Source organism: Pristiophorus japonicus, chromosome 14 (genome assembly GCF_044704955.1).
Source record: "Pristiophorus japonicus isolate sPriJap1 chromosome 14, sPriJap1.hap1, whole genome shotgun sequence".
NCBI lineage: Eukaryota > Metazoa > Chordata > Chondrichthyes > Pristiophoridae > Pristiophorus > Pristiophorus japonicus.
In genome coordinates, this window is record NC_091990.1 from 76093252 (window position 1) to 76109970 (window position 16719).

Genomic DNA, 16719 nt, shown 5'->3' on the forward strand with positions numbered 1-16719 from the left:
TGGACATTGAGGGAGTGGAGATCCTCTTGGACCTGGTATGTGTCTGCACTTCCTGTTGTGTAACACGTACTTCCTGTAATATTTACTGATTCTGTCAAAACCACACTATTGCTGTTACACTTCATTGTGTGGCTCAAAGTAGCAGCAAAATTGAATTGAGGACCATACAAGTCAAAAGTGATGTAAATGGCTATAAAACTTTCAGTGACGAAGGACTTATGAAAACAATCAATCCTGAATAATTAGCAGGAGAACCGATCAATAAAGAAAAGGAGACAATTGAATGGCTTAACACATTGTTTGCCTTTTTCAATAACATTAAAAATACATATTTCAAAATAACACGATTAAATTTGCAGTAAACTGTCTTTTGTGTCTTGTAACAACTTTATTAAAGATTTTACTTCAAGCCACGAACTTGATATGCTTACCTCGAGTTGTGGCTGTTCATTAAAGGCAGATCCCATAAGCCATGCAAGTGCAACATGCACAATTTTACTTGGGTAGCGTTTTTTATAAATAGAGAGGTGAGCTTATGTGTGCGTGCGAGCATGTGTGTGGTTATATATGTGTGTAAATATATGTGTATGTGAAAGAGAGAAAAATAGACTTAAAATATGACAGCTGCCTATATCCTTTCCCACACCTAGCCTCACACACCCATTACCCCTGAAGTAAGGTGGGTTCAAATTAAAAAATCACATCCTTGTTTGAATTTCTCACAGCCTTGCCCTCCCTATTATTCTTCAGCACTTCAACCTTGATGAACCTTGCGCATTCCCCCTTCCTTTGCCCACTATTGGAGGCCGTGCTTTCAGCCGCATAGTTCCAACAGACTCCTATTGAATTCCAACAACCAGCCACCTCACCCCTCCCAGCATCTCACATATTGGCACCACGAGGAAGCTCAGTGGTAAGAAGCATGTTCATACAGGTGTGGGTTTTCATTCAAATTCATCATAGGCAGTCCCTCGAAATTGAGGAAGACTTGCTTCCACTCCTAAAGTGAGTTATTTGATGGCTGAACAGTCCAACACGAGAGTCACAGACCCTGTCACAGGTGGGACAGATAGTCATTGAAGGAAGGGGTGGATGGGACTGATTTACCACATGCCCCTTCCGCTGCCTGCACCTGATCTCTTCACACTCGCAGCATTGAGATTCGAAAAGCTCAACGCCCTCCCGGATGCACTTTCTCCACCTAGGGCGGTCTTCGGCCAGGGTCTCCCAGGCGTCAGTGGTGATGTCGCACTTCACCAGGGAGGCTTTGAGGGTGTCCTTGTAATGTTTCCACTGCCCACCTTTGGCTCGTTTGCCATGAAGGAGCTCCGCATGGAGCAGTTGCTTAGGAAGTATCGTATCTGGCATGTGAACTAAGTGGCCTGGCCAGTGAAGCTGATGAAGTGTGGTCAGTGCTTCAATGCTGGGAATGCTAGCCTGGGCGAGGACAGTGATGTTGGTGCGTCTGTCCTCCCAGGGGATTTGCAGGATCTTGCGCAGACACCGTTGGTGATATATCTCCAGTGACTTGATGTGTCTTCGGTAAGTCGTCCATGCCTCTGATCCATACAGCAGGGCGGGAATTACTGCAGCCCTGTAGACTATGAGCTTGGTGGTAGGTTTGAGGGCTTGGTCTTCGAACACCCTTTTCCTCAGGTGGTCGAAGGCTGCACTGGAGCACTGGGAACGATGTTGAATTTCCGCATCAATGTCTGCCTTTGTTGACAAGAGGCTCCCGAGATATGGGAAATGGTCCACGTTGTCGAGGGCCGCGCCGTGAATCTTGATGATTGGAGGGCAGTGCTGTGCGGCGAGGACAGGCTGGTGGAGGACCTTTGTCTTACAGATGTTAAGTGTAAGGCCCATGCTTTCATATGCCTCAGTAAATGCATCGACGATATCCTGGAGTTCAGTCTCCTAATGTGCGCAGACGCATTATGGTTACATTGTCGGCGGCAAAAATCGGAAGTGGCTTTTAGCAAGTGTTTTAAATGGGAGTTGTGTTAATTGTGCACACGAAGGATCTGAAGATCATGGCATAGTGTAGAAGGAAGGGGAAAGATGTTGACTGACTATTAATCCTTGATGTGGAAGTCAGAAGAAGGTGGTCCCCATCTACATGAGGAGCACAAATGTATCTTGCAACTTACAAGTTTTCCCTGCAACTTTTTCAGGCTGTTCCTGTTCTTTTAGCTGACCTCCCGCCCAATTACATTGAGAGCTTTCTTCCTCCAAGGCATCCATTATGAGGTCTCCCAGTTACGCAAAATAAATCCGCAGCAGACAGAATACAACCATGAGCCCCAAGCGGACTAAATGTTTCAGCATTCCCAGACAGATTCCAGCACCACATCCCGGGAACACATAACAAAACAAAAAAAATCTGGTGCCTATTCAACATTACAATTTGGTGTTCTCTGAAGACTTTGGTGGGGGAAAGGACTTAGAACTCTGCTCAGACTGGTGGCATCAGCGCTGGCTCAAACGGGAAACTTTGTTACCCCAGAGATTCTCTTTGGATTTGGGCATGGTGCTGGAGGACTGCTAATGTGGTGGATTGGGTCTGTAATGGATCTGTTGGTCAGGATCACGGCCTGCATGTCGTGGTGGAGCAGGCGGAGGATGGTGACGAACTTTTGGGGGCACCCGAAATGGAGGAGGACGCTCCATAGACCCTCGCGGTTGACAGTGTCAAAGGCCTTTGTAAGGTCGAAGAAGGCCATGTATAAGGGCTGGCGCTGTTCCCTGCAGCTGTCGTGCTGTAAATATCATGTCCGTTGTGCCCTGTAGGGGACGAAATCTGTACTGTGATTCTGGGAGGAGCTCCTCGGCCACTGGGAGAAGACAGTTGAGGTGGACTCTAGTAGTGCCAAATTTTCTAGTGTGAGATACCCTTGTTTAAGAAGGGAGAGAGGGATCGGTCGAGTAATTACAGGCCTGTCGGCCTAACCTCAGTGGTGGGAAAATTATTGGAAAAAATCCTGAAAAACAGGATAAATCTACACTTAGATAGGCAAGGATTAATTAGGGACAATCAGCATGGATTTGTTAAGGGAAGATCATGTTTGACTAACCTGATTGAATTTTTCAAGGAGGTAACCAGGAGGGTCGATGAGGGTAGTGCATACAATGTAGTGTATATGGACTGTAGCAAAGATTTTGATAGGGTCCCACATGATAGACTGGTCATGAAGGTTAAAGCCCATGGGCAAAGTAGCAAGTTGGATCCAAAATTGGCTTGGAGGTAGGAAGCAAAGGGTAATGGTTGATGGATGTTTTTGTGACTGGAAGGATGTTTCCAGTGGAGTTCCGCAGGGCTCAGTACTGGGTACCTTACTTTTTGTGATATATATCAACCATTTAGATTTGAATATAGGGAGTATGATTAAGAAGTTTGCAGATGACGCTAAAATTGGCTGTGTGGTTGATAATGAAGAGGAAAGTCATGGGCTGCAGGAGGATATCAATCTATTGGTCAGGTGGGCAGAGCAGTGGCAAATGGAATTTAATTCAGAGAAGTGTGAGGTGATGCACTTGGGGAGGGCTAATAAGGGAAGAGTATACACGTTAAATGGTAGACCACTTAGAAGTGTAGATGAACAAAGGGATCTTGGAGTGCTTGTCCACAGATCCCTGAAAGTAGCAGGCCAGGTGGATAAGGTAGTTAAGATGGCATATGGAATGCTTGCCTTTATTGATCGAGGCATAGAATATAAGAGCAGGGAGGTTATGCTTAAATTGTATAATACTCTGGTTAGACCACAGCTGGAAGACTGTGTGCAGTTCTGGTCACCGTATTATAGGAAGGACGTGATTGCACTGGATAGGGTGCAGAGAAGATTTACAAGGATGCTGCCTGGAATGGAGAATCTTAGCTATGAGGACAGATTGGATAGGCTGGGTTTGTTCTCATTGGAACAGAGGAGGTTGAGAGGAGACCTCATTAAGGTGTGTAACATTTTGAGGGGCCTGGATATAGTGGTTAGTAAGGGCCTATTTCCATTGGTGGAGGGGTCAATTACAAGGGGGCATAGTTTTAAGGTGGCTGGTGGAAGATTTAGAGGGGATTCAAGGGGGGCTTCTTTACGCAGAGGGTTGTGGGGATCTGGAACTCGCTGCCTGGAAGAGCGGTGGATGCAGAAACCCTCACCACTTTAAAGAGGTGGTTGGATGGGCACTTAAAGTGCTGTAACCTGCAGAGTTACAGACCTAGAGCTGGTAAATGGGTTTAGACTGGATGACCTTTTGTTGGATGGCGCAGATACGATGGCAAGTACTGCAGGGAATCGAACATGGCCAGGGTGATCTCCTGGACTAGTTTCGATCACCTGGATGGATCGGAGAGGAATTTTCCCAAATTTTTTACCCCAATTGGCCTGGGTTTTTATCTGGTTTTTGCCTCTCCCAGGAGATCACATGGCTCCGGTTGGGGAGGAGTGTAGAATGTTTCAGTATAAGGGGTGTCGCAGTTGTGTGAGGCTGGGTGCTCTTTGCCTTTCCGTCATTATTCATAGGTTTATATGTAACCTTTAGGGCTGCTGACCGAGGGCCGTGCGGCTCTTTGTCGGCCGGCGCGGACACAATGGGCCAAAATGGCCTCCTTCATGCTGTAAATTTCTACGTTTCTATGTGTCTATATTTCTAGATGTATCTTTTTTGGGTTCAACTGTGCTGTCACTGCTCTAAAATGAAGAATATTTTCACAGCTCCCAGGAAAGCTAGCATTCAGTTTCTTCTTGACAAAGCTAATGTCAATGATCAAGAGAGTATATATGGGCAAGTCTGTGCAATTTATGGCACCTTGGATCTTGGAGAATCCTGCCACTCTGTAGAACTGCAGCATTTGAGTATGCTGGTGCCAGTTGCCCAAGAAGTAGATAAAATGACTGGTTCTAGAACACAATGCACCTATGATTTTCTTATAATACTTGCACATTGTCGATTATCCAACCTCATAGCACAAAGAATCAGTCAATAGTGACCTTTTCAGCCACTACCAGTGTGGTGCCTATGGCAGAGAGAGGTCGAGAGGCAGAGAGGTTTAGGGAGGGAATTCCAGAGCTTAGGGTCAAGCAGCTGAAGGCACGGCTGCCAAAGGTGGGGCGATTAAATTGGGGATGTGCAAGAGGCCAGAATTGGAGGAACGCTGTCATGTATATATGCTTGGGGTTACTAGCCACCAGGTGGTGCCACTGGCAGAGATCATTGGGCTGTATGCTTACAGTATTCAGTCTATCGAGTTATTACATACATAACATTTGGTGACGAGGTAACTTAAGAACTTTCGCATGCAAATTGAGCACAATTGGAATTCTGGAGAGATTCGTGGAGGGAGAGGAGTGAGCAGATTTTGTAGCTCGCCTGGACCATTACTTCGTAGCCAACAAAATGGAGAAACCCACTGACACAGTTAGGCGCAGGGCAATCTTCCTCACGGTTTGTAGTCCAAAAATCTATGGACTCAAAGAATCTTCTCTCACCTGCAAGTCCAATGGACAAGGACTATGAGGAATTGTGTACTCTGGTACGTGACCATCTCAAACCAGAAGAAGTCATCATCATCATCTCACAATATCGATTCTATAAGTACGTTCGTTCTGAAGGCCAGGATTTGTCGGAAGTCATTGCCAACCTAAGACGTCTAACTGGAATGTGTAAGTTCGAAAACACGTTGGGAGACATGCTGCGGGACTTCTTTGTAATCGACATCAACCATGAGGTGATCCTGCGTAAGCTACTGGCGGTGGAAACCCTGAACTTGAACAAGGCCATCATGATTGTCCAGGCATGCATGACGGCGGACCAAAACTTAAAGCAGATATCATCGGAAAATCAGAACTCGGCAAGTACTGTAAATAAGATTGTATCGTCATTTGGCAGAGCTGCGTATGGCAGGGCCTACTCGACTGTGTATGCGAAACCTGTGGCTGCCCAAAGTCCACCAATGGGAATGAATCTGATTTCACCGTGTTGGCGTTGTGGGGGCAATCATCGGCCTCATCAGTGTTGGTTAAACAGTACATTTGTAAAGGTTGTTCGAGACTGGGGCATCTCCAGCGCATGTGTCCGCAACTGAGCAAGCGTGCTGCGAAACACCATGTGGGAGGATGATGACCAGTATAGTGCGGATCCGGATATGCAATCCGAGATACCAGAGGAGGAAGTGTATGGACTGTATTCATTCCTAGCAAAGAGCCAACCGATAATGATTAATGTGAAACTCAACGGTATGCCGGTACTGATGGAATTGGACATGGGTGCGAGTCAATCAATAATGAGCCAGAGGACATTCGACAAGCTGTGGAACACTGAGACTGCGAGGCCTAAGCTGAGTCCAGCCAAATTGCGTACGTACACTAAAGAACTCATAACGGTGACTGGCAGTGCAGTAGTCAAGGTGTCATATGATGTTGCGGTTCATGATTTACCGTTATGGATTGTTCCAGGCAATGATCCAACGTTGTTCGGCAGGAATTGGCAGAAAAAAATCAAATGGAATTGGAACGATATCAAAGCGTTGTCGTCAGAGGATGATACTCCATTTGCTCGAGTGCTGAGCAAGTTCCCCTCGCTGTTTGAACCAGGCATTGGCAAATTCACTGTAGCCAAGGGGCAGATCCACGTGGACTCAGATGCAAGACCCGTCCATCATAAAGCTCGGGCGGTTCCGTACATGATGAGGGAGAAGGTCGAAATCGAAGTGGACAGACTCCAGCGTGAAGGGGTTATATCACCGGTCGAATTTAACAAATGGGCCAGTCCCATTGTTCCTGTGTTGAAGAATGATGGTACTGTCAGGATTTGTGGAAACTACAAGGTTACTATCAAGCGAGTTTCAAAACAGGATCAATACCCGTTACCGAACGCTGTCCGGGGGGAAGTCGTTCACCAAACTGGATCTGATGTTGGCCTACATGACACAGGAGCTGGTCGAGACGTCGACGAAACTTATGTGCATCAACACTCATAATGGACTGTTTATCTACAACAGGAATTCGCTCGGCTGCAGCCATATTTCAGAGGAACGTGGAGAGTCTACTGAAGTCCGTCCCTAGAACCGTCGTGTTCCAAGATGACATCCTGGTCACAGGTCGTGACAGCACCGAACATCTGAACAACCTGGAAGAGGTTCTACATCATCTGGACAAAGTGGGACTCAAACTGAAACGTTCGAAGTGCGTCTTCATGGCACCGGAAGTCGAATTCCTGGGGAGGAAAATTGCTGCTGACGGCATCAGCCCTACAGACTTGAAAACTAAGGCCATCAAAAATGCACCCAAGCCTCAGAATGTGATGGAACTGTGTTCATTCCTTGGTCTACTCAACTACTTCGGTAATTTCCTACCTAGATTGAGCACTTCATTAGAGCCACTGCACATGCTGCTAAGAAAAGGTGACAACTGCATTTGGGGTGCGTCTCAAAGTAGAGCTTTTGAGAAAGATACTAATCTGCTTTGCTTTAACAAGCTGCTGTACATTATGACCTGTGAAGCTTCGTCATGTGGAGTTGGTTGTGTGCTCAACAAGCTAATGAGTCGGGAAAACTACAACCTTCTAAACATTTGTCAAAGGGGGAAAGAGCCTACAGCATGGTAGAAAAAAGAAGCATTAGCCTGTGTGTACGGGGTTAAAAAGATACATCAGTACCTGTTTGGTCTTTGGTTTGAACTGGAAACAGATCACAATCCACTCATTTCATTGTTTTCGGAAAACAAAGGTGTCAATACCAATGCATCGTCCTGCATCCAGAGGTGGGCGCTGACATTATCTGCCTATGATTATGTCATTCGCCATAGACCTGACACTGAGAATTGTGCCGATGCACTGAGCCGTCTGCCGTTGCCCACACCGGAGATGGAGACGCCACAACCTTCAGACCTACTGTTAGTCATGAAAGTGAAGGAACCCCTGTCCACGGCTCAACAAGTTAAGACCTGGACCAGCCAGGACCCGATATTATCGGTTATGAAGTGTTGTGTCCTCAGTGGTGATTGGTCTGCCATACCCAAGTAAATGAGTGATGAGACCAATCCTTACAACTGTCACATTCAGTCAGATTGTTTACTGTGGGGTAATTGTGTTGTTATGCCTAAGAAAGGCAGAGAGAAATTTGTAATGATCTACATAGCAAGCATCCCGGTATTGTCATGATGAAAGCCATTGCCAGGTCTCATGTATGACTCTGATCTGGAATAATGTGTACATCAGTGCAACACTTGCATGCAGCTAAGTAAAGCACCAGCGGAATCGCCACTGAGTCAATGTTCGTGGCCATCTAAACCATGGTCCAGGATCCACATCGACTTTGCAGGTCCCTTCCTGGGAAAGATGTTTTTAGTTGTGGTGGATGCATATTCCAAGTGGATAGAGTGTATAATCATGTGATCCAGTACATCCACAGCTACCATTGAGAGTCTTCGTGTCATGTTTGCCACCCATGGTCTGCCCGATATCGTTATAAGCGACAACAGACCTTCACTAGTCTGGAGTTTCAAGAGTTCATCAAACTCAATGGTATCAAACATGTGAGGTCAGCACCATTCAAACCCGCATCTAATGGTCAAGCAGAGCATGCTGTCCAAACCATCAAGCAGAGTATGAATCGTGTAACTCAGGGTTCACTGCAGACTCGCTTGTCACGCATATTGCTTACTTACAGGACAAGACCTCACATGCTTACCGGGGTCCCCCCGTGCTGAACTATTGATGAAGAGAAGTCTCAAGACCAAGCTTTCTCTTGTCCACCCAGACTTGAGCGATTATGTTGAATATAGATGTCAAAGTCAGCAGTGGTATCATGATCGCGCTGCTGTGTCATGTGACATTTCTGTTAACGATCCTGTGTATGTACTAAATTATGGTCAAGGTCAAGTGGATCGCTGGTACTGTTACGGCCAAGGAGGGTAAGACAGTTTATCATCAAGCTCAAGAATGGGCAAACATTCAGGAAACACGTTGACCAGATAAAGTTGCGGCACACGGATAAACCGGAACAGTCTGAGGGAGACACAATCAGTGACCAACCAACCGACCCTCAGTCATCAGCGGACTCCGTTATCATCAATGAATCTGGACTTTCAATCCCTAGCATGGTCATTGCCACTCCCATCAGATCGGCTACCCAGCCCCCAGTCAAAACAGACTCCGAACACTCGCCCAAGTCTGGAGTTGAACTGAGACGATCAACTCGGGAACAGAAAGCCCTGGAGCGTCTCAATTTGTAAAAAGACTGTTACTAATATTGTAAAGAGTGATATTGTCATGTATGTATGCTTGGCGTTACTAGCCACCAGGCGGCGCTACTGTCAGAGGTCATTGGGCTGTACGCACGTGTGTGCGGCCCAGGTATAAAAGGCAAGCCATCATGTAATGTAATCACTTTGGGCCCTAATAAAGCAGAGCCAGGGTTGTACCTGTGTTAGTTTACAGTATTCAGTCTATTGAGTTATTACATACATAACAAATGCAGAGAACAGAGGGTGGAAGATGGAAGGCCGGCCAGGAGAGCGATATCTTTACACACAGGTACCTGAGGAAAAGGAGATGTGAGACATGATAAAAGAACAAGAAAGTGTTGTGAAAAGAAAATCAGAATCTGAGTGAGAGGCATTCAAAGTGTGGGAAACATACATAAAGTAAGGAGTGACTCACAGGAAGAGAGTAAGGGAGAGAGAGAGAAAGAAAGCAAAATCCAAAATAGTTGAAGACAAACAGAAGGATTCAGAAAGAATTAGTGGGAATTCAGCAGTGACAGAAAGAGAAAGATTTTAAAATATATTTTATCCCTGAGCAACACTATAGGAAGTCAATTAGTATATCGGATTTTGGATACTAGGTAATGATTAGAAGGCATTAATCAGTACAAGGTTTCAGGTCACAATATAATATTAAAACACATAACCACAGTAGATTTTCAATGCCTTGAAATCACTTGCATGTGTCCCTTCTGTTTTACAATCTGTAACGACTAATTAATATCCCTGAATCATGCCCTAGTACATTGAATTCAATGGGTAAAACTAACAGTAGCGCCTGTTATTATTATATAATCCAGAGGTGGCGTAGCCAAAATAACATATTACAAGAACAAAGACACATAAGTAAAACAATACAGGCACAATAAACACAGCTAAAAGGGATAATGTTTCCTCCAACTATCCGTGAGCAATGCCAGGGGAGATTATTAGTGTTAGGTTATAACATGTTAAATGTACATTATATTCCCTGCAATGGTAAGTAAAATATAACTCATACTCACATCCGTTTCAGATACTACAGCAGGATAACTAGATGGGTTTTAATGTTTAACTTTTTTTGTCTGAATCACATAATATTTGCAGGTGGCTAGCATTGACAGAGTGAGTGTAAAGGAAGAACAGCAGAAGCACAGGCTGTCAACATTAAAGTTACAACCCCTCCTCCACAACAAAACAAATGGAAAAAGCTGCGTTTCTACGAATATAAGATGAAGAGAAAGTGTTGATAAATTTGGAAGTAATTTTGCTTTACCAGATTTTGCACGGTGAATTCACTGAACCTCCAGGAGCGTAGACTTGTCCATTTAGAATACAAGGACACTGACTCTGAGGAACACATCTGTCCTTTTTAGTCAGATCATCAAGAACAGTTCCTGTGAAAAGAACAAATCTGCATTTAGTTAGAACCTTCTCCACATCTCTTATGCCCAAAGCGTTTTACAGATGAATTATTGTGAAGTGCATTGACTATTATTATGCTCAGCTCAGCAGTTATTTTGCACACAAGGTTCCACAAATAATAATGTGATGAACAGCCACTTCATCGATTTTGGTGGTATTATTTGAGGGACAAATATTGACTGATCCTTCAGCTGATTGTAGTGTCCGATATATCCTGCACCTGCTTTCGGGCACAGATCACAAAATCGGGTAGGAGTTAGTGCAACAAGATTATACACACCGATTTCCAGTCAGGCCTGGGGTAAGATTTTGAAGCGCCCATCAAAGCAAACAGGAACTTCTTTAGTATATTCAAAACAGAGGCCATAAAAGTGCTGTTCAATTTTATGGATGACAGACATGCGGTATGCCAAGTGTCAGGCACGTCCAGGAGCCTGGTGGGACCGGGGCTTCGAGGTGGAATTTTCAGGCAAAGATTGTATCAATGCCCTTGAGAAGGTGGTGATGGGTCGTCTTCTTGAACCGCTGCAGTCCATGTGGTGAAGGTGCTCCCACGATGATGTTAGGTAGCGAGTCCCCGGATTTTGATCCACGACAATGAAGGAACGACGATGCATGCCCTTGTCAGGATGGTGTGCAACTTGGAGGTGATGGTGTTCCCAAAATCCTGCTTTCCTTGCCTTTCTAGGTGTTGGAGGTTTGGGAGGTCCTGCTGTAGAAGCTTTGGCGAGTTGCTGCAGTGCATCCTGTAGATAGTACACACTGCAACCATGGTTCACCGATGGAAGATGGAGTGGATGTTTAAGTTGGTGGATGGAGTGTGATAAAGTGGACTGTTTTGTCCTGATTGATATTGAGCTTTTTGAGTGTTGCTCCATTTACAGTCCATCCAGCCAAGTGGGGAGTATTCCATCACACACCTGATATGTGCCTTTTAAATGGTGGAAAGGCTTGTGGAGTCAGGAGGTGAGTCACTCACTGCAGAATACTCAGTCTCTGACCTGTTCTAGTAGCCAATGAATGATACTTAAAAGGTTGATGGTAGATAGGCAATGGCAGACATTTAAACACCACATGGATGAATGACAACAATTGTACATCCCTATCTGGCGTAAAAGAAAAAAAGGGAAGGTGGCTCAACCATGGCTAACAATGGAAATTAGGGATTGTGTTAAATCCAAGGACGAGGCATATAAATTGGCCAGAAATGCAGCAAACCTGAGGACTGGAAGAAATGTAGAATTCAGCAGAGGAGAACTAAGGGTTTAATTAGGAGGGGGAAATAGAGTATGAGAGTAAGCTTGCAGGGAACATAAAAACTGACTGTAAAAGCTTCTATAGATATGTGAAGAGAAAAAGATTCATGAAGACTAATGTAGGTCCCTTGCAGTCAGAATCAGGTGAATTCATAATGGGGAACAAGAAAATGGCAGACCAATTGAACAAATACTTTGGTTCTGTCTCCACGAAGGAAGACACAAATAACCTCTTGAAAAAACACTAGGAGACCGAGGGTCTAGCGAGAAGGAGGAACTGAGGGAACTGAGGGAAATCTTTATTAGTCAGGAAATGGTCTTAGGGAAATTGATGGGATTGAAGGCCGATAAATCCCCAGGGCCTGATAGTCTGCATCCCAGAGTACTTAAGGAAGTGGCCCTAGAAATGGTAGATGTATTGGTCATTTTCCAACATTCCATGGATTCTGGATCAATTCCTATGGATTGGAGGGTAGCTAATGTAACCCCACTTTTTAAAAAATGAGGGAGAGAGAAAACAAGGAATTATAGACCGGTTAGCCTGACATCGGTGATGGGGAAAATGCTGGAATCAATTATTAAAGATGTAATAGCAGCGCATTTGGAAAGCAGTGACAGGATTGGTCCAAGTCAGCATGAATTTATGAAAGGGAATTTTTTGAGGATGTAACTAGTAGAGTGGATAAGGGAGAACCAGTGAATTTGGTGGATTTCGACTTTCAAAAGGCTTTTGACAAGAGATTAGTGTGCAAAATTAAGGCACATGGGATTGGGGGTAATGTATTGACGTGGATAGAGAACTGGTTGGCAAACAGGAAGCAAAGAGTGGGAATAAACGGGTCCTTTTCAGAATGGCTAATGGGGTACCGCAAGGTTCAGTGCTGGGACCCCAGCTATTTACAATATACATTAATGATTTAGATGAAGGAATTGAATGTAATATCTCCAAGTTTGCAGATGACACTAAGCTGGGTGGCAGTGTGAGCTGTGAGGAGGGTGCTAAGAGGCTGCAGGGTGACTTGGACAGGTTAGGTGAATGGGCAAATGCATGGCAGATGCAGTATAATGTGGATAAGTGTGAGGTTATCCACTTTGGTGGCAAAAACAGGAAGGCAGGTTATTATCTGAATGGTGACAGATTAGTAAAAGGGGAGGTGCAACGAGATCTGGGTGTCATGGTACATCAATCATTGAAAGTAGGCATGCAGGTACAGCAGGCAGTTAAGAAAGCAAATGGCATGTTGGCCTTCATAGTGAGAGGATTTGAGTATCGGAGCAGGGAGGTCTTGCTACAGTTGTACACAGCCTTGGTGAGACCACACCTTGAATATTGTGTGCAGTTTTGGTCTCCTAATCTGAGGAAGCACATTCTTGCTTTTGAGGGAGTGCAGCGAAAGTTCATCAGACTGATTCCGGGATGGCAGGACTGACATATGAAGAAAGATTGGATCGACTAGGCTTATACTCACTGGAATTTAGAAGAATGAGAGGGGATCTCATTGAAGCATATAAAATTCTGATGGGATTGGACAGGTTAGATGCAGGAAGAATGTTCCCGATGTTGGGGAAGTCCAGAACCAGGGGTCACAGTCTAAGGATAAGAGGTAAGCCATTTAGGACTGAGATGAGGAGAAACATTTTCATCCAGAGAATTGTGAACCTGTGGAATTCTCTACCACAGAATGTTGTTGGGGCCAGTTCGTTGGATATATTCAAGAGGGAGTTAGATGTAGCCCTTACGGCTAAAGGGATCAGAGGGTTTGGAGAGAAGGCAGGAGTGGAGTACTGAAGTTGCATGATCAGTCATGATCATATTGAATGGTGGTGCACGCTCGAAGGGCCGAATGGCCTACTCCTGCACCTATTTTCTATGTTTCTATATTTTTATGTGGCTGGTCCAGTTAAATTTCTGGTCAATGGTAATCTCCAGGATGTTGATGGTGGGGAATTCAGCGATGGTAATACCGTTGAATGTCAAGGGGAGGTGGTTGGACTCCACCTTGTTGGAGATGGTTATCGCCTGGCACTTTTGATATGCAAAGATACTTGCCACTTATCAACCCAACCCTGGATGTTATCCAGATCTTGCTGTATGCAACCATGAATTGTGAATGGAGCTGAACTTTCCCTAGCCACTGACTCATCCCTCTCTCTGCATCAATCTGAGGGTGAACAAGACTGTTCGCAACCTAGGTGTCATATTTGACCCAGAAATGAGTTTCCAGCCACATATCCGCGGCATAACTAAAACCATCTTTTGCCACCTCCGTAACATTGCCCGCTTCCGCCACTGCCTCAGCTCTTCTGCTGCTGAAACCCTCATCCATGCCTTTGTTACCTCTAGACTTGACTACTCCAACTCATTTCTGGCTGGCCTTCCACATTCTACATTATGTAAACTAGAGGTCATCCAAAACTCAGTAGCCCATGTACTAACTCGCACCAAGTCCTGCTCACCCATCACCCCTGTGCTTTCTAACCTGCATTGGCTCCTGGCTAAACAATGCCTCGATTTCAAAATTCTCATCCTTTTTTATAAATCACTCCATGGACTTGCCCCTCCCTATCTCTAATCTTTTTCAGCCTCACAACCCCTCAAGATGTCTGTGTTCCTCAAATTCTGGCCTCTTGAACATCCCTGATAATAATCGCTCAACCATCGGTGGCCGTGCCTTCAGCTGCCTGGGCCCTAAGCTCTGGAACTCCCTCCCTAAACCTTTCCACCTCTCTATCTTTCCTCCTTTGAGACACTCCATGAAACCTACCTCTTTAGCCAAGCATTTGGTCATCTGCCATAATTTCTTCTTTTGTGGCTCGGTGTCAAATTTATCTGTTTTGTCTTGTAACACTGCTGTGAAGCACCTTGGGACGTTTTACAATGTTAAAGGTGTTATATCAATAAAAGTTGTTATTGTTGTTGAACACTGCAACCATCAGTGAACAGCCCCACTCATGACAATGTTTGGAAAGGTTACTGATGAAGCAGCTAAAGATAATTGGGGCTGACATGCAGCCCTGAGGAACTCCTGCAGTGATGTTCTGAGGCTGAGACGATTGTCCTCCAACCACCACAAGCATCTTCTTTTGTCAGAGGTATGATTGTAACCACTGGAGTTTCCTCACCCTGTTCTCAATTGATTTCAGTTTTACTCGTACTCTTTGGTCTCACACTCAGGCAAATGCTGCAGTTAGGTCAAGGTAGTTACTATTACCCCACCTCTGGAGTTCAGCATTTTTGTTCATGGTCAGACTAAGGCTGTCCTGAGGTCTGGAGCTGAGTAGTTGTGGCAGAACTAAACTGAGCATAGTGAGCAGGCTATTGGTGAGTAAGTACTGCTTGGTAGCACCGTTGATGGCTCCTTCCGTCGCTTTGGTGATGATTGGGAGTAGACCAACAGGACGGTAATCAGTCGTGCTTTTTGGACATACCTGGGCAATTTCACCATTCGTCCTGTCGATAGATGCCAGTACTGTAGCTGCACTGGAACAGCTTAGCTAGAAGTACAGCTAGTTCTAAAGCAGTCTTCAGCAGGATGATTTCAGGGCCCGTACCCTTTGCCGTGTTCAGTGCAGTCAGCCTTTTTCTGATGTCATGTGGAGTGAATCGAATTGGTCAAAGGCTGGCTTCTGTGATGGTTGGGAACCTTAGGAGGAGGCCCAGAAGGATCATCCACTCGGCACTTCTGACTGCAGATGGTTGTGAATGCTTCATCCATGGTTTTTGTACTCACGGGCTGGGGTCTGCCATCATTGAGGATGGGGATGTTCAGGAGCCTTCTCCTCCTATTGCTGAATTGCCAAGTAGTATTCGTGACTAAATGTGGCAAGGTTACAGATTTCACTTGTTTGCAATTGTTCGCCATTAGTGTCTTCCCTGGATCTTTCAGAGATTGCAACTGAAGTTGTAACAAATTGTACAAACTAGCTTGGACCAGATAATTGAATGCTATTTGCACATGACCTTTCAGGCAGTGTTGGCTCCAAACACAAATTATTTAGAATTGACTTAGACCCAATGGCAAAAAAGTAGCCCATAGCACATTCTCAGTGATACCAAAACTCAAGTCCTTTCTGATCCTGTACTTTCTATGTTCCTATGACAACTCATGTTGTATGGAAACATTTAAGGAACAATTGGATTGATATTTGAGGCAATGAGCATTTAAAGTGTATTAGTTTTGGGGGCTGACCAGATGGGCTGCAGAGTCTTTTCCAGTACTGTAATTTCTTATGTTCCTAAACTAGATGAGGATGAATTTGAAAGTTGATTGGGGTATTAGTAGATTCAGCACTCAACATTTCCAATCATAGAACTAATCAATAAAGCAAGTAAGAGTCAGATGATGGCATGCTACAACTATATAGTCTGGTCAGACCTCACCGTCAATAATGTGCATAGTTTTGGTCAATGAGCAATCAGGAATTTGGTCTAGATTCAAGCCCTGAAGGTTAAGCACAGAAAAACCACAATGCTGATCCCTGTCACAGGACTGAGTCATGAGGAAAGACTGGAGAAATGTGGGCTCTTCCGCCTTCAAAGTAAGATGGACCTTCATATGTGTACAAGATAGGAAACAGTATGAAGAAGGTAAATCCAGAACACTATTTCAAGCTCAGCAAAATAAGGCAAGGAGGCACTCGCTCAAAGTAAGGAAGGAATATTTAGGATTGATGCCAGAAATTCTTCACACCAAGAATGATCACTATATGGAGTGGTATTGTATTTGTCGGGTAGGGTGGGGTAGTGGAAAGTAAAACCCAAGAACCATGGAAGAAACTGCTGGACATACTGAGATGAAACAGCT

At 44.8% G+C, this 16719-nt stretch overlaps 1 protein-coding gene across 1 annotated transcript in view; it reads right to left on the reverse strand.

Moving 5' to 3' along the window:
- The window catches only part of LOC139279611 (mucin-6-like), an 838525-nt gene that overhangs the window by 388194 nt on the left and 433612 nt on the right, over positions 1 to 16719 (reverse strand). Inside the window, exon 11 of the mRNA XM_070898726.1 lies at positions 10510 to 10630. Coding sequence (XP_070754827.1) covers positions 10510 to 10630 — 121 coding nt within the window. The remainder of the gene's footprint in view (positions 1 to 10509; positions 10631 to 16719) is intronic.